The sequence below is a fragment of the Rhinolophus ferrumequinum genome, chromosome 16 (genome assembly GCF_004115265.2).
Source record: "Rhinolophus ferrumequinum isolate MPI-CBG mRhiFer1 chromosome 16, mRhiFer1_v1.p, whole genome shotgun sequence".
NCBI classification, from domain to species: domain Eukaryota; kingdom Metazoa; phylum Chordata; class Mammalia; order Chiroptera; family Rhinolophidae; genus Rhinolophus; species Rhinolophus ferrumequinum.
In genome coordinates, this window is record NC_046299.1 from 32,013,251 (window position 1) to 32,039,017 (window position 25,767).

A 25,767-nucleotide genomic window follows, 5' to 3' on the forward strand; every position below is an offset into this window, starting at 1 on the left:
GCACCTGGAGACCTGGATTTAAGTCTGTATGTTTAGTTTACTAGTTCTGGGATTAGCAATGAGTCAAATCACTGAGGCTGAATTTTCTTTTTGCCTCATACTAAATACAGGAAACCAATCCCTGGAATAATCCCGGAGCAATTTAAATCTTTGAGATCTAAGGCAATCAATCATTTAGTTTCCCCAGCTGTAAAATGGGAAACAGTGACACATAATATTGTTTAATGGCTAGCTAGCTAGCTGAATAAATTTATGTATTTATGCTTTGAGCTCTAAAGAAGTAATATTATCCTAAGAGATTTTTTTAAATAAAATTTCTGAAGGGTTTCAGAATGAACTTCCCCAAAGTGTGCCACTTTGGCATGTGGACTATTTTGAGCTGAGGGCAATTAAGAGAAGAAAACTCAAGCTTTTACCTCTCTCTTAACTACCTAAAAGAATTTAGGTACATACATGACAGTGCAAACAATCTTAGAGGTTAAAAATAGAAGGTGATAGAAGAAAAGCTTTCTTTTTTTATATACAATTGTAATAAGAGTACTCATTCTTTTTTAAAAATTATATTAAAATATAAGTCATATACCATACAATTCACCCATTTAAAGTACAAAAATAGTTTTAGCATTTCACAGAGCTGGGCAGCCATTACCACAATCAATATTTCAGAATATTCTCATTACCCCCAAAAGAAACCCCACACCTCATTTGCTGTCACCTCCAATCCTACAATGCCTCCCAGCCATAGGCAACCACTAATCTACTTTTGGCTCTATAGATTTGTCTACTCTGGACATTTCATATAAAAGGAATCATACAGTATGTAACCTTTTCTGACTGGCTTCTTTCACTTAGCATGATTTTGAGGTTCCATCTATGTTGTAGCATGTATCAGTGTGGGAACAGAGTCCCAGAGAGCAGTTTCCAGGCTCTCGGTCTCATGTGGAAAGGTGCTGGCTCGGGTAGAACATGGCCATCAGCTGTGACTAGTTGGCCATCAGTTGTTACCGGTTAGCCATTAGCCACTGATGTAACTGCCGTGGCTAAACTAGAAAGCGTGGAGCGTGGATTGCGGATTGCAGAGAGGCATATTGCAGTTAGGAAGTGAAGTTGGTTGGCAGAGAAGCGGATGGCAGGCTGTGGATTGTGTGGCTCCTGCTTCCTGTGTCTCCAACCCAGCCGCCAGCGAGACTGTAGTGGTGTGACTCCCCTATCTATGGCTCCATGGGTATTCCTTTTTGGCCTCACCATGTCCTGCATTCTTATGTGGGGAGTGGGAGCTGAGACCCCACATGACACCCTGCATGACAATTAGTAAATACTTAATTTATTTTTATCATCAAATAACATTCCACTGTAAGGACCTGCCTTTTTTAATGTAGCAATTCATCAGTTGATGGATCCACTTTTGGGCTATTATTAATAACGCTGCTATGAACATTCATGTACAAGTTTATGTGAATATATGCTCTCAGTTCTCTTGAGTATGTACCTAGGGATGGAATTATTGGGTCGTATGGTAACTCGGTTTAACGATTTGTGGAGCTGCCACATTGTCATCCAAAGTTGCTGCACCAATTTACACTAAGGATTTTAGTCATTAAGGATTTCCTTCTTTGCAGCCTCGCAAGAAGGTGTAGATTACCCACAATGAGATAGTGTGGGGACAGAGTCCCAGAGAGCAGTTTCCCGGCTCTCGGCCTCATGTGGAAAGGTGCTGGCTCAGGTAGCAGATGTCCATCAGCTGTGGCTAGTTGGCCGTCAGCTGTTACCAGTTAGCCATTAGCCCCTGAAATAACTGCTGTGGTTGCGTTGGTTGGTCAGTTGGTTGGTTGGCAGGCAGAGAAGCGGACGGCAGGTTGCAGGTCGTGTGGATCCAGCCTCCAGTGAGACTAACAGTGGTATGACTCCCCTACCTATGGCTCCGTGGGTGTTCCTTTTTGGCCTAGCCATGTCCTGCGTTCTTATGTGGGGAGCGGGACTAGAGGCCCCGCAGGCCACCCCGCACGACAGACAGCCACACTGTAAATCATAAGAAAAATTTCTAATTTGTCAAACCAAATTACTCCCTCTTCCCCAAAATAAATAAATGATGGGGGAAATGGTAGAGGGAAGAAAGGAGGAAATAGGAGCGTATGGTCTCTAGTTGGAACCCACATTTCCCAGGTTGAAATCCAATCTACATAGTGCACATGGTAGGGATGCTAACATAGTCTTATTTGTGTTATTCTAATCCTGCCACACGTCAGTCACACTGGGCACAGATTGTGTGAGTCAGTTGACATGAGGTGGGAAGGAAGATGAAGATGGAGGGGAACTTGAAAGGCAATCTATGACCAGTGACTCGGTTGTCTACAGCAATCTGTGATTGTCTTGAGAAGTGCGTGCGTCCTTCTCCAACGGTTGGTTTGCAGTTCCGTGATCCAAGGAAGAGGCTCTTCCTCATCCTTCTCTCCGAGTCAGGAGCGGTGTTGTCAAGTGGAGTTGCTTTGGCTCAGCGAAGCCAAACCGACAGAAAGAATCCGTAAGGTCCTTCACACTCAACACAGCATCCGTCTTCCTCTCATTCATGCTGCTTCCTCTCCCCACTTCCTCCTCTGTTAGGAACTCTCACCCTCCTAATGGCCTGGACTGGAAAGGGCAGAATCATATTTTTCCCCCTTCTTCCACCTCCCCCACTCCCACTCCAGTTCAAGCTGTTGTTTCTCACTCTAGTTGTATAGGACACAGCTTCCTGGCCCATGCTGGTATTATGAGCCTTGCGCTCCCCCTGGCTGAGGCAGTCGGTTGCTGTTTGTCAGTTGACAGCTCACAGCAGCTCAGGGCAGCTCTCACCAGCTCTCACCAGCTGCCAGCTGCTCACCCTGGCAGATGGCTGCTCCTGGCGGCACAGGGTAGCCCAGGGCAGGTCACACCAACCTCCAGCTGCTCATGGCAGCCCAGCTCCAGGGAGAGCCGTTGTTCACAATCTTAGCTGTAGAGGGCGCAGCTCACTGGCCCATGTGTGAATCGAACCTGTGACCTTGGCGTCAGGAGCACAGCACTCCAACCACTGGGGCAACGGGGCAGGCGCCTCCAACATGGTTTTGACTGCCTCCAGGATGCGGCATAAAACAGAATTGGGGACACTTCCTCATTTCTCATAGTGGAGGTCAAAGGGGAGAGCGAATGTGGATGGAAGATTTAACAGGGAAAAGGGCCGTAGCCCAGCCTCTGTTGGTGTGGGGACAGGGCATTTGTGTGTACGCGGGTGCATGGCAGTGGGTGTCAGGGTGTAATCTGAAGTCCTGGCCTCTTAAGAAGGCTGTAGAAAAAAAACAAATGTTCTATTCAGTGGCTATGATGTTAGATCAGTCTGGGTTATTGGAGCCAATTCATACCCAGTGTGACATTTCGTTTATCCACAGCTGAGTCTGGAAAACTGAAGTTACAGCAAAGTTTCATAAAAACAAGAACATCCCTTTGTGTTGCATCACATCTAAGTTATTTATTAATTAAATCTGTGACTTTTTTCAGGAATACATACTGTGCATACATTGATGGTCTCAAGAGCACAAAACACTATTTTAATGCAGAAAATAACTTGAAAACCGTTGTGACAGTAGTTGGATTTTTTAATTAAAAAAGCCTTGAATTTTATGTGAGGTTTTAATTGCTTAATAAAAATGTTAATGTATAAGTTTATTGAAACACATTTTACATATAACATTGTGTCAATTTAAGGTATACAACATGTTGATTTCATACATTTATATATTATAATGGGATTGCCATTTTTTAATAATTAACACGTCTCTCATGCCATATAATTATTTCTTTTTGTGGTGGAAATCATTAAGATCTGGTGTCTTATCAAAGCTGATGATTATAATACAATATTGTTGTCTATATCCACTGTACTGTGCATTAGATCTCCAGGATATCTTTATCTATTATACTAATTGCAAGTTTCCACCCTTAAACAACATCTCTTTTATTCCCCCACCTGTACCAGCCTCAGTTAACCACTATTTCAATTTAAACTAATATTTAAACTAATTCCAACAGGCAAACATTTTGCAAGCCAGAGGGTGACTGACTGGTAGCCTCCTGCTGGGTCCACTGACTGTTTTTGGTCACACCAACCTGGTAGGCTAGTCAGTATCTACCTAGAGAATCCCAATTGCCCCAAACATAGTATGAATTTGGGGGTTTTCATAAACATTTTCAGAGTTAAAGGAAGTTTTATGTCACCTAATATACATTTCTAATGGGGGGAACCCTCCATTATTGATGTCATTTCCCAAGACTTTTGTTCTGCTTCTTTCCTATCATCTTGAACCTGGGCTCATCAAAGTTTTTTTTTTTGTGTGTTTTTTTTTTTTAACAAAGTAAATTTTCTTTCTGTAAAGAAATTTTCCTGACAGAGGCTAAGACAGTGAAAATTTCTCCATATGATTATAATCTACAATGACAAACCAGCATTCCTCTCTCTCTTTTGCCTACTACTATTCTGTTCCTATGCCTACTGGTGAGACATTCATTTTTCCACACAAGCTTTAAAGAAATGTATTCTTTTCGTTTCTAGCATATTGTACAGCATCCCCGCCCACTCCCCCTTTTTAATTCTTCACGTGTATTACGATTACAGGGAAAGCAGCGTGGAGCCAAATTCTCCCCACGTGCCTCCTAAAACTCTTGTACTGTGATTGATTGCCTGACTCCATTTCTTGTCCGAGATATTTCCCTTTTTTTCAACCTATGTTCCTACGTCAGTTAATGGGACAATTGAACTCCTGTTGTGTGGGACAGTCTAGATTGAGGATTATCTGTAGTGGGGGAAAGAGGAGGCAGAGTGAGAAAGAGAGGACAGACAACCCTATCTAAGCTTTGGTTGTCCAGCCTTTGGATGGACATAGCACATTCCTGTATAGGATCTCAAATGACTCCAAGGACGAAAAAACACAGCAAAAATGGACCATCATGTTACAGATGTGAGGAATCTGCTTTATGCAAACATAGAAACAAACCACTCCATGGAGGATGACTAAGAGAAGTCACAGAGTGTACTGCTCCTGAGAGGTCAGTTGGGAAATAGCCCCTTTTTCCAAGACATGGGGCCTATCCCCCAATCTAGTCCCTCTCCCAGAACTCCCTGAGCAATTCAAGTGTTAACTCTTGGCCCCAAAGAGTTCTCCCATACTCCTGATCCAGTACTGTGGACCAGTATCTTAGTCCATGCCTATGCCATAGCAGTTGTTAAATATTTTGGATACCAACTTGGTAGAGGGGTTTCAGCTCTCTTCCAGCAGTAACACTATGGGCACCATATCCCGATTCCTCATTCCTCAGTTAAAGATGCTGAAGGGACAAGGTATCCAGAGTCCAAACCCCTCTCGGAGGTTTCTTCTGCAGGCTGCCTTTTCCCATTCAGCTCCTCAAGAAATGCCAAGACATGCAAAGCCTCAGGATCTGCTCCATTTTTAGAAAGCCTGGTTTTGGCAATTTTATGCAGTCTGTTTTTCATTTTTTCTGACTCCTTTGACTCCTGGTTTATTTTCACACCCTCCATAAAATGGTGGATGGCCTTGTTGTCACACTTCATCTGATACAACTGAAAGTTGCCATATCGCAGATGGAGCACTTGTTTGTCTACAGGCGAAAGCTCTTTGCTTAATTCTTTTTGGAAGTAATATTCTGCTTCTTCATACTGACCTACCTGTGCATAGAGGCAGGCCAGATGGGAGCAGATGTGGATGAGATTTCCATTGAGCTCATCAGCTCTCTTTAAATGACTTATAGCTTGTCCTATTAGTTCCTGCAACTCCTCTCTTTTCCCATTCTCTCCTGCATTCTGATACTCATGGACTTTTGCCCTATAACTTGTCCCAATTTGGCAATGCAGGTAGGCATTGTTTGGCATGTATTCTAGAACCTTTTTAAACAGGTCTATTGCTTTGTCCGGGTCATTCTGTCTTCGATACAGCATTGCGGCAGCACGAAGTACATCGGTGGCATGCGGGGCTTTCTCCACAGCTTCTTCGACTAACCTCTGTCCTTCACCTTCCTCGTTCATCTTCTGCAGCTTCAGAGCCAGGAGCACTTTAACATACTGGTTGTCAGGATCGTCAGGATTCAGCTGAATGGCTTGCTGCAGGACATCAATGGGATTCTGAGGTGGTGGCCGTTTATCCAGACGGTAGCTTGAGATCGCCAGTCCCGAAATGAATTCTGGGTTCTTCGGGTTCTTCTCCAGACACTTCTCAAAACACACCTTCGCCCTTTCAGTGTTCTTTCTTCCACACTTCAGTTGTGCCCACCCTTCCTCACAATCTATCTCAGGACTCTCAATTCTATAAGGGCTGGAAAACTTCTCACACACGTGTTTCACCTTGTCTACATAAACCTGAGCTTCTGAGAGTCTGCCCATGTGATAGTAGACCCAGGCGTAGTTTCCCCAGGTGACCACACTTCGGATTTCTGCTTGGTCAGCGTGCTTTCGCTGGATTACGGCTTCAGCTTGCCGTAAGCATTCCAGGGCTGCCTCGTTTTGGCCTCTGTGGTGTTTTATGTAGGCCAACAAGTTGTACATGGTGGCTTTGAATCTGCTGCTCTGAAACACGGTCTGGTTACACACTCTATCTTCAAAATCATCCAAGGAATTTTCTCCCTCTAATAAGTTCCAGGTGAAATGGCATTTCAGTCGCCATAGGCTGTTCTCCAAGGAGTTCTTCGTGGTCTCACTGTAGGAAAAAGAAGAAGGATGGACATTTTGAGACATAGCACAGATTCACCTGGTGAGAAATTCTTCTCCTCAGAAAGGGTATGTACCTCAATCAAAAAAGAACAATACTTCCTTTTTTATTTTCTTTCTGTATTTTGGCATGTGTTAAATGCATAGGGAAGTAGTGATCAGGTGACTGTGGAAAGCAGAAGAATTATAGAGAAGGAAGAAGTTGGAGGCACATTTAACCTAAGTAAGGCAGTTTTTCTTAGGGAACGCTGGCCCTCGGCTTTCTCTTTGTGAGGGCCTCTGCAGAGGCCAAATCTGTGGGAACTGATTTCAGCAGAAGATGTCAGTATTTTTTAAGAAGTAAGGCTATTTAATCGCTTTTTGTATCTTTTTCCTACCGAGCATTTACCTTTGTATTTTGAAAATTTTAACCTTGTAAATTTTTCTTCTTTTAATGTTTTGCCATCTTGATTTTAATGTCTTTGTTACCCCTCTCATAGTCAAGTCCATTTTATTGCTTTTATTTTTAATTCCTTACTTCTCCTTAATTTCTCTTTTTTTATGTGTATTATGTTTCATTTCCTCTCTAATTATTTCAGCTTTTTATATATCCTTAGTTGATTTTCTTTGTTAATCCAAACCTTTTTATCAAGTTAGTTTTGTCTTGTCCTTTTTATTATTTTGACATTCTATATTCTTATATTTTCGAACTTTTCCATTTGAACATTTAAATCTTATTTTTAGTTATCCTTAATTTTTACTCATTACTCCTACTTTTATATTATTCAGCCTCTTAACTTGGTTATTATTATATGTGTTAACAATCTCTTAAACTTTTGTTTTGGAGTAAATATAATCACTCCCTTAACCCCAACCCCCACAGACTGGTGATTTCTTAATATGTCTCATTGAGTTGATTTATTAATAATTTTGCATTTGTTGCTTTAATTTTCTTTTGAAATTTCATTTTTACTCTCCTGTGGTTTTCTTTAATAACAGGAGGTTAGATGTGTGGCTACAGGAGGAGGCTCACGAGATAGCTAGCATCTTTTCTTATGGAAAATGCTCTTTCTCACTTACGGTGTCCTTGCAACTCTTCTGGAAAGATTTTCCATTCCCTTTGGTGTTGGGCATCAAAACAAACAAACAGGCAAGCAAAACCAACCAAAGAGAAGCAGCAAACAGACAAATAAACAAAAACCCTATCATGAATAACATTGAAGATAAGTAGATTAAAAATCATCAATAGCCCAAAATTGTTTTTCTACATTGCCTATATATTTTAGTCTCTGAAATGTAGCTTTTTCTCACTTAAATTTTTTCATGGTATATAGTAATTAGCCCTTTTATCAGGAGCTGATATTCTAAATATTATGAATTCTGACATAGACAACCGATAGATATCTGGGAAGTCATATAATGTGGCAAGGATCACTTTTGAAGTATTTGTCCAAATGGAAGATTATATGTCCCATTTTCTTCCTGCTCCCTACCTTTTACTTTTCAGACCCCTCTTCCACCTCCTCGACCCCCAAATTGATTGGACCGTGGCTGGGTACTCAAACTCAAATGGAAGTGGAAATGGAACTGAGAGGGTGTAAGGGAGCCAGAGGCAGTTTTCACAAGTTAAGAAGAGAGCTGTGCGTGCTGGGTGTCTGATGGCGACCGACTGTATTCGTTATTATGTGCTGCAGAGAGAATGACTCAGATGCACTGGGAGAAGACACAGAGTCTCAGTCCCCCAAGCTCCCCAGTGTCCTGTGCTAGTCCTCCTGGGATTGCTATAGTCCTGTGAGTCATTATAGGAATTTTAAATCAGTTCCTGTTTATTTCTGCTATTTGAAACAAATGGAAACGTAACTATCCCGAGTAGAATAAACAAAATTAGGAAGGAAAATGGGTAGGAGTTGCCACTCAAGGAAGGACACTATGTCCTTTCAAAGCTCTCGGCAGGTCTTGGTGAAGATCCCGGTTGTCTGAGACTTGATGTGACATGTAGGAGAGGAGACCGGCAGGAGACTGCCTGGCTTGCTATCTGTATTGTAATGACAGCAGCCTCCTCTTGAAAAATTCATGTCTGGTGTAATCTGTCTTCCTTCTCAGGGAGGTCACGGGAAGATTTCCTTAAGCACATGAGCTCTTTAGCTCCTTTCTCATTTTACAGAAGAAACAGAGAGAGTAAATACAGTTGAAACTATCTCCAACATATAAAACATGTAGTCAGTTGTGCATTTACAGGAGAGACATTTGATATACATACTTATGCGAAATCCCTTTGATCAGCCATTCAAAAGGCATCCAATTTCACTGTGTGATTATGAATTTTATTTCCACTGGTAAATCAGAAGCTCATCCCAGATACTTGCTTCCTGGACTCAGACTTGTGAGACTTATACTCCTGATGCCTCTAGAAGTTCTAACTGTTTACACAACAACGATTTTTTCTTTTTGCCCTGCTTCTGTTCTCGGTGAAAGCCACAATGACACTGCTCACAGGGTTCAGAGCTCATGCTGCCCCCACAGCGTCTGAGAGCAGTCCCAGCACCTCTGAGGAGACTGTTAGAAATGCACATCCTTGGCCCTCAACTCAGAACTACCAGATCAGAATCTGGGGTGGAGGTAGGGAGTTGAGCCCAGAAATCTGTCTTGAACAAGCTCTCCAGGTTGTTCTTATGTGTGCTCAAATTTGCAAATCACTGTCTTTAGAGCACAGGGGCAATGCGGGGTGACAGTGCTTAAAGCTAAACAAGCAAAAAAAAAAAAAAAAAGAGGCGAGACTGACAGGTCTGTATTATCATGGGAAAGATTCTATGAGAAGACCATGCTAAAATTCTAACTAGTAGAACCAAGGTTTCTAAAGATTCTGAGTTACTATAGAAACACATCAAATCTTTTTTTTTTTTTCTATCAGTCGGACTAGCAGGAAAAATACTTTTCAAGAAGAGAGATCAGGAAACTTAGAGAAGGAGGGCAATGTGTCCTCTAGGAAGTTAGTACTGGGGCCAATGTCCCTGGATCCTGGAGCTCCCAAGGCTGAGGCTTAAACATCCAGTCTGGTCACCCCATCCTCAGATTGGAGAAAATAGCTCCCTTCCTACCCAGTGAGCTAACACTTTCTCCCCAGGGCAATCTTACGTTTCCGGGGTGTGAGAGGGTTTCAGAGGTGGGAACTATTTTCTCCAAGCCCTCTGTCTCCCATTCATACTTCAGATAGCCTCCTAGCTCTAATAACTCTAACCAATCAGAATCTAACTCTTAATAACTCTAGCCAATCAGAATTTTGGGGCAAAACTGTATTTCTGTTAAATGAATGACTACATTTTACCAGTCCTAATACAAATCTGAGATGAATTACAAGCACATTAAAAGTAAAGTCCACCTTAACATGGGTTGGACCCTGAGTACATTTTAAATAATATCTGCTCAAAAGAGATCTTTTGTTAAATGAGAATCTTATTAAAAGCCCCTCACATAGTCCTTTCAAATAAGAAACAAAAGAGAAGCAGTCTCCAGGAGCAATTCCTCTGGACCCACCTTTAAAATGAAGCACCTGCCTGATTAAATCTCTCTCAGCCCACTTCCTTCTTGTGACACTCCTTTCTGAACTCAGCTCTCAGCTTACCCAGTGACAAGCTCTTAGGAAGACTGATGGGTGTGAGGCAGAAAATAATTTACGAGTAAAGAGGCCAGGATTGGTATAACAAATAGGCAGCCTACGGAGATAAATGCCTGGTAAAAGTTATAAACACTAAAGCAAAGCATTTCTGGAACTTGCCGTTTAGGGTGCTCAGGGTTTGCATTTCACAACACAATTGATTGGACAGTTTCAACACGATCAGAGAATGCTTACCTCATGGTTACTGTGTGCTTCTCAGCTCTTCTGAATGGCTGTAGTTCAGGCTACTGTGCTCTTCAGAAACCTTCCTCCTCTGACTCAAACAAAGGTGAAAGAGACCTATATATGGAAGCATAACCCCGGTGGAAGCATCACCTGGTTCCTTTGCTTTGCTTCCCGGCAACTGACTTTAAAGAAATAAAATTGAAACTGGAAAGTGAAACAGGCCGGGCTCTAAGAGGAAATGGATGTTGAGTAAGAGCCAAGCCCTTTGCCTCCTCCCACCCTTCACCCTCCTAGGCAGTGAGTCAGAAGAAGCTTCACTTGGTGCATTGTACTGATATCCTAGATTAGCTGGCTTACCAAGAGAGAAGAACTTGGAGAAGGATGCATTTCCCAAGCACCGCGCCTCATTATTGCAATGATAACCCATCCTCACACTGCCTATCCTTAATCACCAATATGACTCAGAGTCTATCGTGAGGAACAGTTATGTGACCTGCACAAGGCAGAGGTTTTTCATCTGTTTCATTCACTGCTCAGTCTCCAGTTCCTACAATAATAGCTGGCACCTGTCAGGCATTCAAAAAGTAGCTGGTGCATAAATGAATGAATACATGACGAGAACCGTGGGCTCGGATGTCAGTCTCTCTGGATTGGAAACCGGGCTGCGTTTACACGCTGTAACCATGGAAATTATTGAATGTCTCCATGTTTTAGTATCTTCTCCTGTGAAATGGGGATAACAGTCTATCAACTTACAGTGGTGTTGTGAGGATCAAACGGGTGAATACATGAAATGTTTTTAGAATAATGCCTGGCACACACTAAGTAAATGTTAGTTTTTATTCTAATAGATAACTAAAATCGTTGACCAAAGAGATCAGAAGGGAAACTTTTAATGTTTGCCTTTTCCAGAGCTTTAGCTCCTCTGATATTCTATGGTCTGTCACGATCACTAATTTAAGCCAAACAATTCCTAACATCTCTACACATTCTTGGTTTCCCTGAGCTCCAGAACATTTTAGATCCCTGTGGGTTACCTTGGTATTCAGCACCTGCACACCACAATTGGCAGCCGTAGTAGTTTGTTGTGACAGAGAAAGTGTATTTTCTTTGCTTTTTCCTTATTCATACCCTTCATCACAAAAAGATTACAATGTGCGTAGACCTAAGGGGGAGAAAGGTATTAGCACCAGGTATCTTTGAGGACAAGAAATTACACAGAGCACAGGTGAAACATATGCTCCAGTGAAACTGAGATTTCTAAGGCAGGTTATTCAGTGTTGGAGAAATCATTATTTATTGTGGATTTTTCTTCCCAGGGCAGGGTGGAAGCTATGCTTCTTGACAATCCTCTACTTTTTTACTAGGATACACAGCTAAGCCTATCCCAGTTGGAAATCCTTACTTTTAAGTCTCAGTCAAGAGTTACAAATTCTAATTCTATTTACAAGTTCTATTATGTATTTCTAGAAATGTGTGTTAAATGTGCAAGAAATGCTGAAATAGGAAACTAGGAACACTGTGGGTTTTACTTTTTAGAATTTGCATTCAAGAAAACTATTGGACAGAAGTGTTTCAGTCTTATTAATACAGGTACTAGTTGGGGAGAAGCACAGAAAAAAGACATATTCACTGTGTTTTGAAGCACCTAGAGGTATTGATTCACTCTTTAGAAATCTGCATGTGCCTGTGTATAATGCTACCACAATGGGAGAATCAGCTTATCTAGCAGCTGGGGTAGTGTGAGAATACACAGTGTGATTGCAAAATAGAAACTGGAAAGGAAAACCAACTCTCTTCTGGCAATATTTCTATTCTAAGAAAAAGGAAACAGTGAGGGTTCTCACCACTCAGGTTATTACAAACATTTATGGGTCTGTGTCCTAGTATCGGCCGAAGAGAGCCCGTCTCAGCCTAGACTAAGAGAGTCCTTGTTTGCTATTCCCAGAATGAGGAATTCCATCTTAAGGGGCTGCATTATGGTATAAAAGTGGTATAAATGTACTGATTCTCACATGTCATAAACCACCAGCAGTATCAGCATCACTTGGGAACTTGCTAGAAATATAAAATCTCTGGCTCCCCTCTAGACCAAGTGAATCAGCAGTTTCTAGCAGTGGTCGGGTGGTTAAAAAGAAAAGAAAAGAAAGAAAACTAAACTAAAGGACTAGGTAAGATTAGATAACTCATGTGTACATGTAAGGGTGGGCATAATGACCATAATAAACACTTCCATTGAAAAAAGAAACATGGAGGAATCTCAGAGCTCACGCATCTGTAGCAATGATGAAATTCTCTGGCTGGGCACACTGAAGATCTTCTACCCAGGCAATGGTGGAAGTTTCTTAGTTAGACCCTGATTCTTCTTACTGATGGGAACTATCTTGCCACTGTTTCCATATCCCTGGCTCCATCCTCTGGAAAGTGCTTTTTTACATTTACTCTCTTAATCTCATCTCCTCTGCCATTGGTGGTCCCAGAGACTCCTACGTTCATATAGAACCTTTGTTAATAGTGTCCTTTAGGAAAGCATTTATTCAAAACATTAATGCCCTCAAAGAATGCCTCAAATATTTGTCAATGTTTCATTCTGAGAATAAAAAAGAGTTTTAAATATACGTGATCATAGAAGCATTGGTAGGTAAAAGAGAGATGAAAAAGGCAACATAAAGGTACCGAGACAGCAAAGGTAGTCAGAGGATATGTGTGGATTAAGTGTTTTCTGCATGTATATGAATTCCTGACTTTTTCTTTTTTTTAAATTAGCGGTAGGAACATTTCCACCTCTCTCATCAGCCATTTCACCAGGTCTCTGAAAGCAAAGCTACTAGGGTACTTCATGGTTTCCAACCAGACTTTGCACCTTCGTTTAGACTCCTTTTGTGCTTACTAAAGGACTACAGGCAGAGACCCCCAAACTCATGCAAAGCCACATAATATAGGCTAAATTTGCCCCTCCACGTCAGAGAAGGTAAGTATCACTATGAAACAATAACTCCGGCCCCTGCCTTTCTGGAGTTTCTAAACTGATTGCAAGTTTAAACTTATATACGTCTAATGACACAGAGAAAAGTCCTTCAAAACTGCAAAGCACACGGAATGGAGGAATCTATTATTGGGAAATGAGACAACTGAAGGGTGTGTGTGTGTGTATGTTGTCAACAGAAGCACAATATTGTAGTGTGAACTGTTAAAAGATGTATACCTTCTATCTTGGTACACTCTCATGTATCACATTACTTGACATTTATTGGGAGTCCAAGAAAAGGTTGTTGTATGAAAAGTAACTTCCCTAACAGAGAAAGGAGAGTGGTTAGAGGAAACTTCCAGGAGGAGGTGAAATTTTCAAAAATCAGTTTTGACGGATACAATTATGGATCAGTGAAAAGAGTAGGAGGACATTTTGTGAATGTTTGGGGAGCAGATAGTGAGCAGGTGGGTGGTGGTAGAGCTTAAGGCATGGGGAAAGACCTGGAAATAGAGACTGGTCAGTTATGTGCAGTTCCCTGTCCGGAGGCTACTCCAGAGGGTATTATCTTCTCCAAATATTCTGTGTGTATTTGTGATATGATATTGTGATATTTCTTTTTTCTTTCTCCCTCCTGCCCTTCCTTCCTTCCTTTGGAAGATGTTAGCATGCTCTACACACTCTTCTGTATGTTTTTAAACTTTTAAATATATCTCCGAGATAGTATGCTATATTTTTACACTTAAAACTGCCTTAGGTTTTTGTTTTGTTCTGTTTTGTTTTTACAATAGCTGCATGCTATTCCATGTATGAAATACTGAAATTGAATTAATGCGTCCCCTAATGGGGGACATTTGTTTTCAGTCCTTTGTTATTATAAACAAAGCTTCATGAATATTCCTGTGTGTGTCTCTGCATGCATATGCAAATACAGGATAAATTAAGAAGAGTGAAATCTCTAGCGCAAAGATTCATGTACACTCAGTAGTTGTCAAACACATTCTCTCCAGCTATACAATTTATAATCTCAACAGCAGTGCATGATAGAACCTGTTTTCTTACATCCTTATTAGTACACTCCTAGGAGTGTTTGTTGACCAGAGATAGTCTTTCTTGTAGTGTTGGTTAGCTTTGTTTGCTCGCAATGAGTGACATCGACCATCATTTCATATGTTTAAAATCCATTTCCCTTGTTTCTCTGTTCCTGACATTTGCCTATCATTCCACTGAGTTTATTTTTTGTTATTAACAGGAACTATTTCAGCATTAAGGAAATTAATCTTTATCCAATATCGTGTTGAAATAGTATTTTTAAGTTTGTCATTTACCTTTGGACTTTCTAAATGTATCTCTTCTATGCAGTATGTTTTCAATGTAGTTGAACTTAATATTGTATGCCTTTTGTGTTTCTTTTCATATGTACAACTTTCAGAGACCATGATTAAAAACAGATTCTCTCAAGGATTCTTGTAGTAATTTTATAATTTTTATTTTTAAACATTTAAAACTTTGACTTACATGGAATTCATTTTGGAGTGTAATGAGCGGGGAAAGAGGACAGGGGTCAGAGATGTTATATTCGCTCAACAAATACTGAGCGTCTATTGTGTGCCAGGCCATGGGCAAGGCCCTGGGGGAGAGTCAGGGAATGTGGATTATGCAAACTGAGAAACCAGCATCACGTAGTCCCAAAGCAAGTGCTTTCACTCAAAGGAGCTTTTGCTCAAAATATCTGTATGACAGAGGAGAAGTGATTCTGAATTTCCAGATCTCTATGAGAGAATTTTTGGAAAAAGAGACAGAAAAATGAAAAGCCCAGCCATCTGGCCCAGCTCCTCTGAGTTGTGGCTTATCTGTCTCCCCATTTCCCTCCCCTTCATGAGCACCAAACCAGGCCTTCTACACTTCTCTCTTGCTCTCCGTCTCCTCTCTCTGAAGCCCAGAGGCCTGCTTATAGACTCTCTGTAGGGCCTTCTCCTCTTCTGAGTGGTGGGCCCCTCCTGCACCCTCTACCATTTCCTTACTTCCCTTCTTAGCCAGGGAGCCAGAAGGGATTCATCTGCTAGGGTCTGTGCCTGGATTATCCAACAGGAATCCCGGACTTCTCTCAGAACTGTCAGCTGTTGGTTGCTGTTTTCTATTCAGTTCACGAATGAATCTAGAGAGTTGCCAAACCACAGTGTCTGAGGCATTTTCAGAACGTCATTTATTGGTGATTCTTCTTAGGTTTATGATCAGCTTTTCCTTCTCATTCAATGTCCCATTGATGTTCAAGCCCTCTGGCTAATGGTGGATGGCAGTGTCATTGCACATCCTCTGGTACTGCTGAAAGTTGCCATACTTCACATGGAGCGCTTGTCTCTCCACTGGGGTGAGGTCCTTACTGAATTCTTTCTGGAAGTACTATTCTGCCTCATCATACTGGCCCATTATGGGATAGAGGCAGTTAAGAACTGTGCAGGTGTATATTCAACTCAACAACTTTCTTAAAATGATCCACAGCGTTTTCCATCATTTCCTGTAGCTCTTCTTTGTCCTCATTAGTTGAACACTTTCTTGACCTCTGTATTTTTTTGCTCTGTAGCAGCATCTAATCTGGAGATGTTGGTAGATGTTGTTTGTCATGGATTCTAAAGCTTTTTAAAGTAATTCTATAGCTCTGTCCAGAGTACCTTTAGGGCGGTAATATTTGGCTGCACTGCAGAGTACATCGGTTGGACATGGTGTTTTCTTCAAGGCGTCTTCCCTAGCTTGCTTCCTTCTGCTTTCTTCTTGATCTTTTGAAGAGTCAGAGCCAAGAGAACATTAATCTACTGGTTGTCAGGATTCAGCTGGCTGGGTGGCCCACCTCGCAAGGCGAATGGTGGTCTCTCTTGGTGCTTTATCACCCAGACGATAGAGTGTGATTGCCAGTCCTAGGGAGAACTCTGAGTTGGTGGGTTTCTTTTCCAGAGCCTTCTCAAAAACACTTGTTAGCCTACTCATAATAATTTTCTCCCCATTTTAAAAGTGCCCACCCTTCTTCACAGTCAGTTGGGGGGCATTAAACTCTGTAGGAGCTCGCAAACTTCTTCCCCCCTCTTTCTTCTCCCCCTCACTCTGGTTCAAGCCATTGTTTCTCCGTCTAATTGTGTAGGACACAGCTCCCTGACCCATGTTGGTATTATGAGCCTGAGGCCATCGGTTGCTGGTAGCCCACCGGGCAGCACTCAGAAGCCCAGCGCAGCTCATGCCAACTCCAGCTGCTCACAGCAGCCCACCTCCAGGGAGAGCTGTTGTTCACAATCTTAGCTGTAGAGGGCGCAGCTCACAGGCCCACGCGGGAATCGAACCGGCGACCTCAGTGTTAGGAGCACAGCGCTCCAACCACCTGAGCCACCGGGCTGGCCCCAAACTTCTTGCTAAGATTTCCCACCTTTTCTTTTTTATTTTTCTAAAGATTTTTTACTGGGGAAGGGGTACAGGACTGTATTGGGGAACAGTGTGTACTTCCAGGATTTTTTCCAAGTCAAGTTGTTGTCCTTTCGATCGTAGTTGTGGAGGGTGCAGCTCAGCTTCAGGTCCAGTTGTTGTTGTTAGTTGCAGGGGGCAGAGCCCACCATCCCTTGCGGGAGTCGAGGAGTGGAACCAGCAGCCTTGTGGTTGAGAGCCCAGTGGCCCATGTGGGAATTGAGCCGGCAGCCTTCGGAGTTAGGAGCACAGAACTCCAACCACCTGAGCCACCAGGCTGGCCGGATTTTCCACCTTTTCAATGTAAGCCTGTGCTTCCTGAAGTCTGCCCATGTGATAGTAGATGTAGTTTCCTCGGGTGAGCAGACTTTGGATTTTGCTTTGGTGGGCCTGCTCATGCAGGATAAACTCCTTTGCTCACTGTAAGTATTCCAGAGCCATCTCATTCTGGCCTCTGAGGTGTGTACCATAGGCAAACAGATTGCACATGATTGCTTTGAATGCTGTGTTTAGAAACTCCACCCAATCACACACTCTATCTTCTAAATCCTCTAAGAAACTTTCTTCATCATATAAATTCCAGGTAAAATGGCATTTCAGTTATGGTAAAGTATGTTTGGTGATTTGACTATAGGGGAAGAAAAGAGAACCTTTTGGTATGTGAGTGAGCAGACATATAAAGTAACTGTTTGGAGCACAGCCACCTGACCATTTCTGAGAAGAGGTTAAACATATAGACGTAAAGATAAGCAAACTTACAGTCCTTTAGTCATCCTCAAGTACTAGTAATGTAAGCCATGAGTCTTGTGGCCTCTTCTGCATGCTGTTTCAAGTTGCCTAGGAGGAGGTGGTGTGGTGTGAGGATATCACCTGATTAATCAGACAGGGGGAAGGATAAATTCTTGTACTAATAAAGAGAGCTGGCACTCATCCTGAAGAATTTTGGCTGCAAATAAGCTCAGCAGTCCTGGTCAGGCCAACCTATGTGCAACAGACCATTCCTGTCTACCCAGATTAGATTCGTTCCTAGATTTGACTGAATAGTTAGTTTTTCCCACCACTCTTTCTAAATTAATGCATATCAGTTAGGGGGCAAAAGGGGGAGAGAGAGTGAGAATGGAAGACAAACACATGTCCACACAGGGTCAGGAAGAGGGGAAGGAAAGAGGAAAAGGGTGAGAGAGAAGCATTTGCTTTCGGCAAGTAACCATCCCCAAGGGCGATGACCACATTTATAAGTAAAGAGGAATGCTCGCAGATTCACTCTATGCCCAAATAATGATTTTTATTTTCAATGTTATACTTGAATCTAAGTTGTATAATATTTTGAATTTTTTTTTTACCTCCTGGAGGTACACAGTATGTTGTCTCCTCACCAAGTAGCAGGTGTGCGTTTCAAGGATGTTTATGAAACATGCAGAGACATGTTACTTGGTATGAGGGAATGTTCAAGCTCTATCACTAAGACAAATGCAGGCTATCATGTGTTCTATCCTATGCAGAATATAATAGAACCTTGGGAAACAAGATAGATAATGATAACAAAAACAAGAGGTAACACATACTGAGTACTAATCACATGCCAGGCACTGTTCTAGGGGTTTTACTTGTATTAACTCACATAATCCTCACGACAACCCTACATGGCAGGAGCTATTATTATCCCCAATTTGCAGATGGGGCATTAAGTAACTTGTTCAGGGTCATATAGACTGGCAGAGATAAAATTTCAACCGAGGCAGTCTAGCTTCAAAGCTTACACTCTTAAATACTAACCGTAATCACTTGTTAAACAAATATTTGAAATGCAAGTACACACACATATGAATGTGTGTACACACACACACACACACACACACACACACACACATATGTATCCACAAATGTTTGTTGAACAAATAAGCGAATTTATGTAGCTAGCTATATCTCTATCATTCATTTGTTCAACAGATATTGGGCCAGGTACCATTTTATGTACTAGTAATACAGCAATGAAGAACACAGACAAGTCCTTGCTATATCTCAGCTCGCATTCTAGTGGGAGAAGACAGCAATAAACTACAAATGTGGGACCATCCAAGAAAATACCCTTGTATGACACTATCCAGTCATGATTACTGCTGTTCTGATGAAATTAAAACCAAGAGTATTGGTCAGGAGTTGCCTGGGTATGTGATTGGGGGTAGGGGGTGGGCTAGAGTTACTGTAGGTAGAATAGTTTGAAAAATACTCTCTGATGAGGAAACATTTAAGCTGCAAACTAAATGACAAGAAAAAACTAGGTATTCAAAGACCTGGGGGGTGGGGGCAACCTTTCCAGGCATATAGAAAAGCAACTGCAAAGGCTCTGAGGCAGAAATGAACTTGGCGTATTTAAGAAACAAAGAAGGCTAATATGGCTAATGCAAGAGGGAGAGTTATATGAGGTAAGTTAGAGAAATAGATAGGGACCAGATCACATGGGAACCTGTCATATGGAATAAGGAGGCCTGGATGTTGTTCTAAGTGACATATGAAGCCAATAGATGGGGTGTGTATTGGGGGAGAGTTTAAGCAGAGGAGTGACTTGATTCTATGTATATTTGAAAAGATCATTCTGGCTGGTGTATGGACAATGGAAGTCAAGTGTGGAAATTGCTAGACCAGTTAGGGAGCTATTGCTGAGGTCCAGGCAAGGAGTGATATAGGCTAGGACTAGTATGATAGCAGAAGATATCGAGAGAAGTGAACACATTTAGGGCATATTTTTGAAGGTACAATCAACACGATTTGCAGATGATTGGATCTGGGATATAAGGTAAAGAGAGAAATTAGGATTATAGTAAATTTTTGGCTTGAACAACTGGATTAATCATGGTAACACTTATTGACATGAAGAAGATAACAATGAAGGAGAAGTAGATTTATTGGAGTAACCAAGAGTAATGAATCTGTTTTCAAATTGCTAAAATGAGGTGCCTATTGAATATCCAAGGGGAGATGTAAAGACAATAATTGGATATATGAGTCTAGAATTCAGAGGTCAAGGCTGGAGTGATAAATCTAGACATCTTCAGCATCTAGGTAGTTCTGAAAGCCTTCTGTCTGAGTGTCATTACCTATCGAAAGAGTGTTCGTATGGTAGCTATAAAAGAGAGGGCATGCCCAGACAGAGCCTTGGAGTACAGCGACATTCAGAAATTAGATGGAGGATGAGAAGCAGCAGAAGAAGCTAAGAAGGAGTGGCCAGTGAAGAAAAAAGAAAATCAGAAGTGGTGCTGCCCTTCTGATGAATCAGGAAGGGAAAAAAAAGTTTCAAAGAGGAAGTGGTGAAGTTAGTTTTTGGGAAAAGACAAAAGTTAGGGCAAAAGTTAGGACAGAAAGGGAAGGGCACAAATTAGGAAAGAAAAGTAACCACTGGATTTGGCAACATGTTAATCATTGGTTACCTTGTTAAGAGATGGGTGTCAAGAGTGACGGAGGCAAATGCTTAGTTGGAATGAATTGAAGAGAAAACGAGAAATGAAGAGACAATTCTAGGAAGTTTCACTGAACAGAGAAACTTGGGAGGGTACAGCTGGAGACAGCTGAGGGGAGATCATTTCTGAAACTGGGTGATAGTAGTGAATGTTTATATGCTAATGGGAGTGATTCAGTAGGGGTGACACAAAAGAGCTGATAATTGCTGGAAAGAAGTGTTTGAGTAAGTGACATGGGATGTGAAGGAGAACTAAATTGTGATACTTCATTTGTTTTTTCATTTCTTAACAGTAGGGATAATTCTTCCAAAATCATAGAAGGGAAGTGAGGCTGAGGGCACAGATTTAGGCAGGCTGAAGATTTGGCAGTGCTAGATGAGGGTGGTTTGATAAGTTTCCTTCTTAGGGAAAATAAACACCAAAATTCTAGCAATATGTTTCATTTTTATTTACCTTTGTGTTTCTCTTTCCCTAAGATTTTGCTTTTGAGCATGTATGTATGAAAATCAAGTAATGTTTGTGTCATAAGTTCATGGAATCAGTACTAGATGGTTTCCATTTGCCCTTCAGATCCAACCTCCATCCTTCTCCACCAACCTTTATAGACATCAGTGAGATCTACCGTCTCTTGGCTTCCCAGTGGATTTGGCCAAAAGGAGACGTAACAAGAGATCAGAGAGAGGGAGCAGTGTCCTCAAATATTCACTTCTGGACGACCACTTTGCAGAACTTCCTTCTATTGAAGTCCACAGTTGCTGTCAGTTGGCCCCGCTGTCAGTTTACAACTCTTATTTTGGTTCCTGTAACTTCTCCCCTCTCTTGTCTATCTGAGATAATCTGGGTGGGCCTGGTTCAATAAGACTTTCAGTTGAAAGGCTTTAAGACAGAGCTGAGGCTTCCCTAATGAGGAAATTCTGCCTGTGACAGCAGCTGATGCACATGCCCCCGAGTTCCAGCCTGTCTTTCTTGACAACTTGCCCTATTTGGACTTGGATTTGGACTTGCCTAGCTAGCCCTCACAACCAGATAGGCCAATTCCTTGCATTAAAGCAATATATATGTATATATATCCATGTTATATATATAATTCCTATCTATCTATCTATCTATCTATCTATCTATCTATCTATCTATCTATCATCTATCTATCTATATCCCACTGCTTCTGCTTCTCTGACTGATATAAGGGTTTATGAACAATGGATGTTAATTGCAGGATTAGTTACAATGGCTTAAAAATTTAAACAAACTGGGGCCGGCCCAGTGGCTCAGGCGGTTAGAGCTCCATGCTCCTAACTCCGAAGGCTGCCAGTTTGATTCCCACATGGGCCAGTGGGCTCTCAACCACAAGGTTGCCAGTTCGATTCCTCGACTCCCGCAAGGGATGGTGGGCTGTGCCCCAAGCAACTAGAAAACGGCAACTGGACCTGGAGCTGAGCTGTGCCCTCCACAACTAAGATTGAAAGGACAACAACTTGACTTGGAAAAAAGGCCTGGAAGTCCACACTGTTCCCCAATAAAGTCCTGTTCCCCTTCCCCAATAAAATCTTTAAAAAAAAAAAAACAATTTAAACAAACTAGATGATGGTTCATAAAAAAATTTAAAGGTATTATGGGACTATCAATTGAAAACCTGAGTCTGTTTTAGCGCTCTCCTTAAATCCTACTAAAATGACAGTTTGTGAAGGCTTAAATCCATTAGGAAAAGAGAATAGAGAATGCAAAGGCAACAGAATCTTGGAAACTCTGAAAGAGCTAGACAAGTGGTAATTCCTTATGCTGTACTAAACCTGAGGAAACTATATCTGTCAGCAGTGGGGGAAATCCAAGAATCAACCCAATTTATAATGCAGAATTCCCAAAAGGCTCAGGAATTAGTGGCACGGAGGGGCTGTATAAGTGTGTGTGTGTGTGTGTGTGTGTGTGTGTGTGTGTGTGTGTGTAAACTGGAGCTAAGAGAATTAATTAATAGTTTAAGAAGAAGCTGTACCTATAGACTCTGCCTGTGGTCCCTGCAATTCCCACTTCCTAATCTAGGCAGAAGATTGTAGGCTTATTCTATAAAAAGGATAAAAATAGAGGTGCCTTGATTGGGGATTATAGGCACAGTTGAAGTCTGAGACACTACACTAAAAATACAAGGGTTAAATAAGTGTTACAGATTGAATTTTGAGACCACATCTTCTTTTAACTCAGCTCCAAAAATACTGTAGCCAGGTTTATTCCCTCCAGGTAAGAAATGAGGACAGTTACGGAGGGAATCACAGAAGTCCAAGAGAAAAAGCTTAAAGATACAAACATCAAGGGCTCCCCAATAAAATGGTGCAGTGAGATCACCTTATAAGGAATCCCAGTCATCAAGCCCCACACCTGTGCTCCAAGCTTCAGGCCAGCTTTTTTGTGTTTCAGTATTAGTTCTAAGCTGGCATCCAAGTATCCCCAGACATTTCGAAAAGGCTCTAACATGGAGGACATCAGCCAAAACAAGCAAATGGTAAAATTGACTTGAAGGAAGAAGAAGAATTAAAACAACAACAACACAACAACAAATAAACTATCATCAATAAGTTGAGATATTGGAAAAGATATTGCATCTGTAAAATTGAAACAACCTCTATGAAAAAAAATGAAGCTTTAAAAAACTTGGAAGAACTTTTGGAAATTAAAGCAATAATTCAAGAAATGAATTGGAAAGAAAGATTGGAAGAAAAATTAGAAAAAAATAGAAAAAAATCTTTCAAATAGTAAAACAAACAGATAAAGACAGGATAAATAGGGCATATAAAATATAAAAATTAGAGGATCAGTCTATGAGGACCAACATCGGAATAATAAGAGCTCTAGAGAGGACAAAGAAAATGAAAGAAATAAAAATTATTCAAGAAAAATCCAATAAAATGTCCCTGTGCTGAAAGCTAAACATTTCCAAATGGATAAAAATAAACTTTTACCAAGTACATGATGGTATGACTTTTATAACACTGGTGACAAAGTGACAAGTTGGGGGGGGGGAGTATTTATATTAAAAAATAAGAATCCAAATATTATTGGACTGTTCAACAACAGTACTAAAACTTAGAAGGTAATGAAGAAATGCTATCAAAATACTATAGGAAAAAAATTTCTAACTTAGAATTCTAAATATAGCCAAATAGTTATTTAAGTGGGGGGAAAGAATAAAGACACTTTTATACATGTAAGTGAAAAAATTTCTTTACATGCACTGTTTGTTCCTCAGGAAGCTGAGAGGAGATTCCCCATCAAAAGTTGGAGTAAACCCAGGTAAATAAAGAAACACGATTTAGGAAACACAGCATCCAGTGCAAGAGAAGGTCTCCTACAAGAGGGAGGTGAAAGGAGAACACTGGATAAGGGGAAGGGAAATATTGCTACTTTGCAACAGGCTTAAAGAGCCACAGGTGCAGACAGCAGAAGGTAAAATGTCCTGTGAGTGATTTCCACAGAAATCACATGTGAAAATGACAGCTTACCTAATGTCTAAAAAAATGCAGTAGAGATTTATTCAACTAGAGGAGGATTTGGGGATGAGAGAGAGGTAAGTACTTAGAAACCTAAGAAAAGAAACAAAGAACAGAACCACTTTTTTGTTTATTTGTTTCCTTTAACTTCAGAGAAAATGAGACAAATCACAGGCAAAGAAAGTCATTGTAGAACAGAACATGGCTCAGTTGCAAATAACATTTATGTGCTATTTAAATTCTGAATAGTAATCTAACCAAAGTTACAAATGATATTGGGATGGGAGGATGTGGGAGAGAAGATGTGTGTGTGTGTGTGTGTGTGTGTGTGTGTGTTGGAGGGAGTTCTATAGTAGAAAGTCAAAAGATAATGTCTACATTTTTTAAAAACTCAAGAATTTTCCTATACGCATATTATTTAAGTACATGGCAATAAATAACATATTAGGCACTAACAGAATTACAAATGGTTACCTCTGGGGAGTGGGAAATAAGGTAGGATGGTGGTGGGGAACCGCTATTTCTCCAACTTTGTAGATTGCGTTAACTATTTAAGTGGTGTGAATGTATAAATTTGATTAAAATATAAAAGAAGACATCAGAAGGGAAGCAAGGGAGAAAGAAAAGGAAGGAACAAAGAAGGGAAGGAAAAAGAAAATGAGAGAGGAAAGAAAGAAGGATTTCGTAGGGGGAGAGAGGAGAGAGGGAAGAAAGAACAAAAGGAAAGAAAGAAGGTAAAGAAATCATGATACAGCCATACTTTGCAACATTATTATGAAGCCTTCAACACTCATAATATTGAAAAATTTTAATGACATGGGAAAGTTCTCACAATATAATGTTAAGGGAAAAGATAAGATGAAACTATATGTAACATATACCCTCGACTTTGAAAAAAATTTGTTTCTCCAAAATCTGTTTCATAAAGTACATGTATATCAAATGTTGAATTTATTTCTGGTTGGTTACCTAATAGATGATACGAATTTTCCCTTTATATTAGTTGGTATTTACCGAAGTTTTTAAGTATGCTGATAGTATTTTTATCCTGAAAACAGTCCTTCATAATTTTAAGTTTTGTTGTTGTTGTATGTTTGTTGAAAGATCGTGGAGGATTAAAAACAAAACAGAAAAGGGACAGTGGGCACCAGGATGGATCAAGCCCAGCTTCTACGGAGGCTTTAGGGGACCTTGCAGATGTAGATTTTGGTTTAATGCCTGACTGTGCTACTTGGGGTAAGAATTAGTTAAATCCAGCCCATCCTTTACCAGGACAGCCAATGCTGAGCTCTGACAAAGATGTAGGCTTCCTTTGAAAATTATAATTAAATAACCCAAGCTCCTGACTTTCCTTTCAAATGAAAGACAGAAAAATAAAAGCCCATAAGAACATTTCTTCCTGGTTTGCCTCCTTAACTGATGAAAATTTGCCTGCCACAAAAATGAAATAAATTTGCCCCTCCCCATCCCCAGAGCCGCCTGCACCCCTTCCTTCCCACTCCCGCCTCTGCTCACTTCCTGGATAGAGCTTCGAAAAGCTTCCATTAGGGAGAGACTGTGTGAGTCTGGAAATGCTACAGAATATAAAATGCAGAAACAATTGTTATTTGGATTAAGGTTTGTTAAATATTTAAGCAGATGCTGCATTCTAGCCCTTAAAAAAAAAAAAAAAATCTGCCTTGAGATTTGCCAAGACACTAGGCACAATTTCAAGGGATCAATACAAGAAAAGAAAGCCTTTACCTCCTCGTTGTCAGCAGAGTGCTGCCCAGCTGACCTGCAAAGGCTGGTTTGCTGCTCAGAATCTGCCTGAGCTATCTGCTGATGCCTGAGGACAAGAAGCACCGGTGCTTGATGAAGGG

At 41.0% G+C, this 25,767-nt stretch overlaps 1 protein-coding gene and 1 pseudogene across 3 annotated transcripts; both read right to left on the reverse strand.

The window, feature by feature from the left end:
• Nucleotides 1-4,362: 4,362 nt before the first annotated feature.
• On the reverse strand, nucleotides 4,363-25,767 carry IFIT2 (interferon induced protein with tetratricopeptide repeats 2). 3 transcript variants are annotated; one of them, XM_033131350.1, is made up of 4 exons: nucleotides 25,649-25,767; nucleotides 11,588-11,715; nucleotides 10,560-10,664; nucleotides 4,363-6,719 (listed from the first exon to the last, which is right to left on the reverse strand). In XM_033131350.1, exons 3-4 carry the CDS (start codon nucleotides 10,562-10,564, stop codon nucleotides 5,318-5,320), a joined length of 1,407 nt encoding a protein of 468 aa, XP_032987241.1. In that variant the 5' UTR covers nucleotides 10,565-10,664; nucleotides 11,588-11,715; nucleotides 25,649-25,767; the 3' UTR covers nucleotides 4,363-5,317. The 3 variants fall into 3 exon arrangements, with proteins under 3 accessions (XP_032987241.1, XP_032987240.1, XP_032987239.1); XM_033131349.1 differs by having other exon boundaries at nucleotides 10,560-10,732; XM_033131348.1 differs by lacking the exons at nucleotides 11,588-11,715; nucleotides 25,649-25,767 and having other exon boundaries at nucleotides 10,560-10,779.
• Nucleotides 16,030-16,749, reverse strand: LOC117035853 (interferon-induced protein with tetratricopeptide repeats 2-like; annotated as a pseudogene).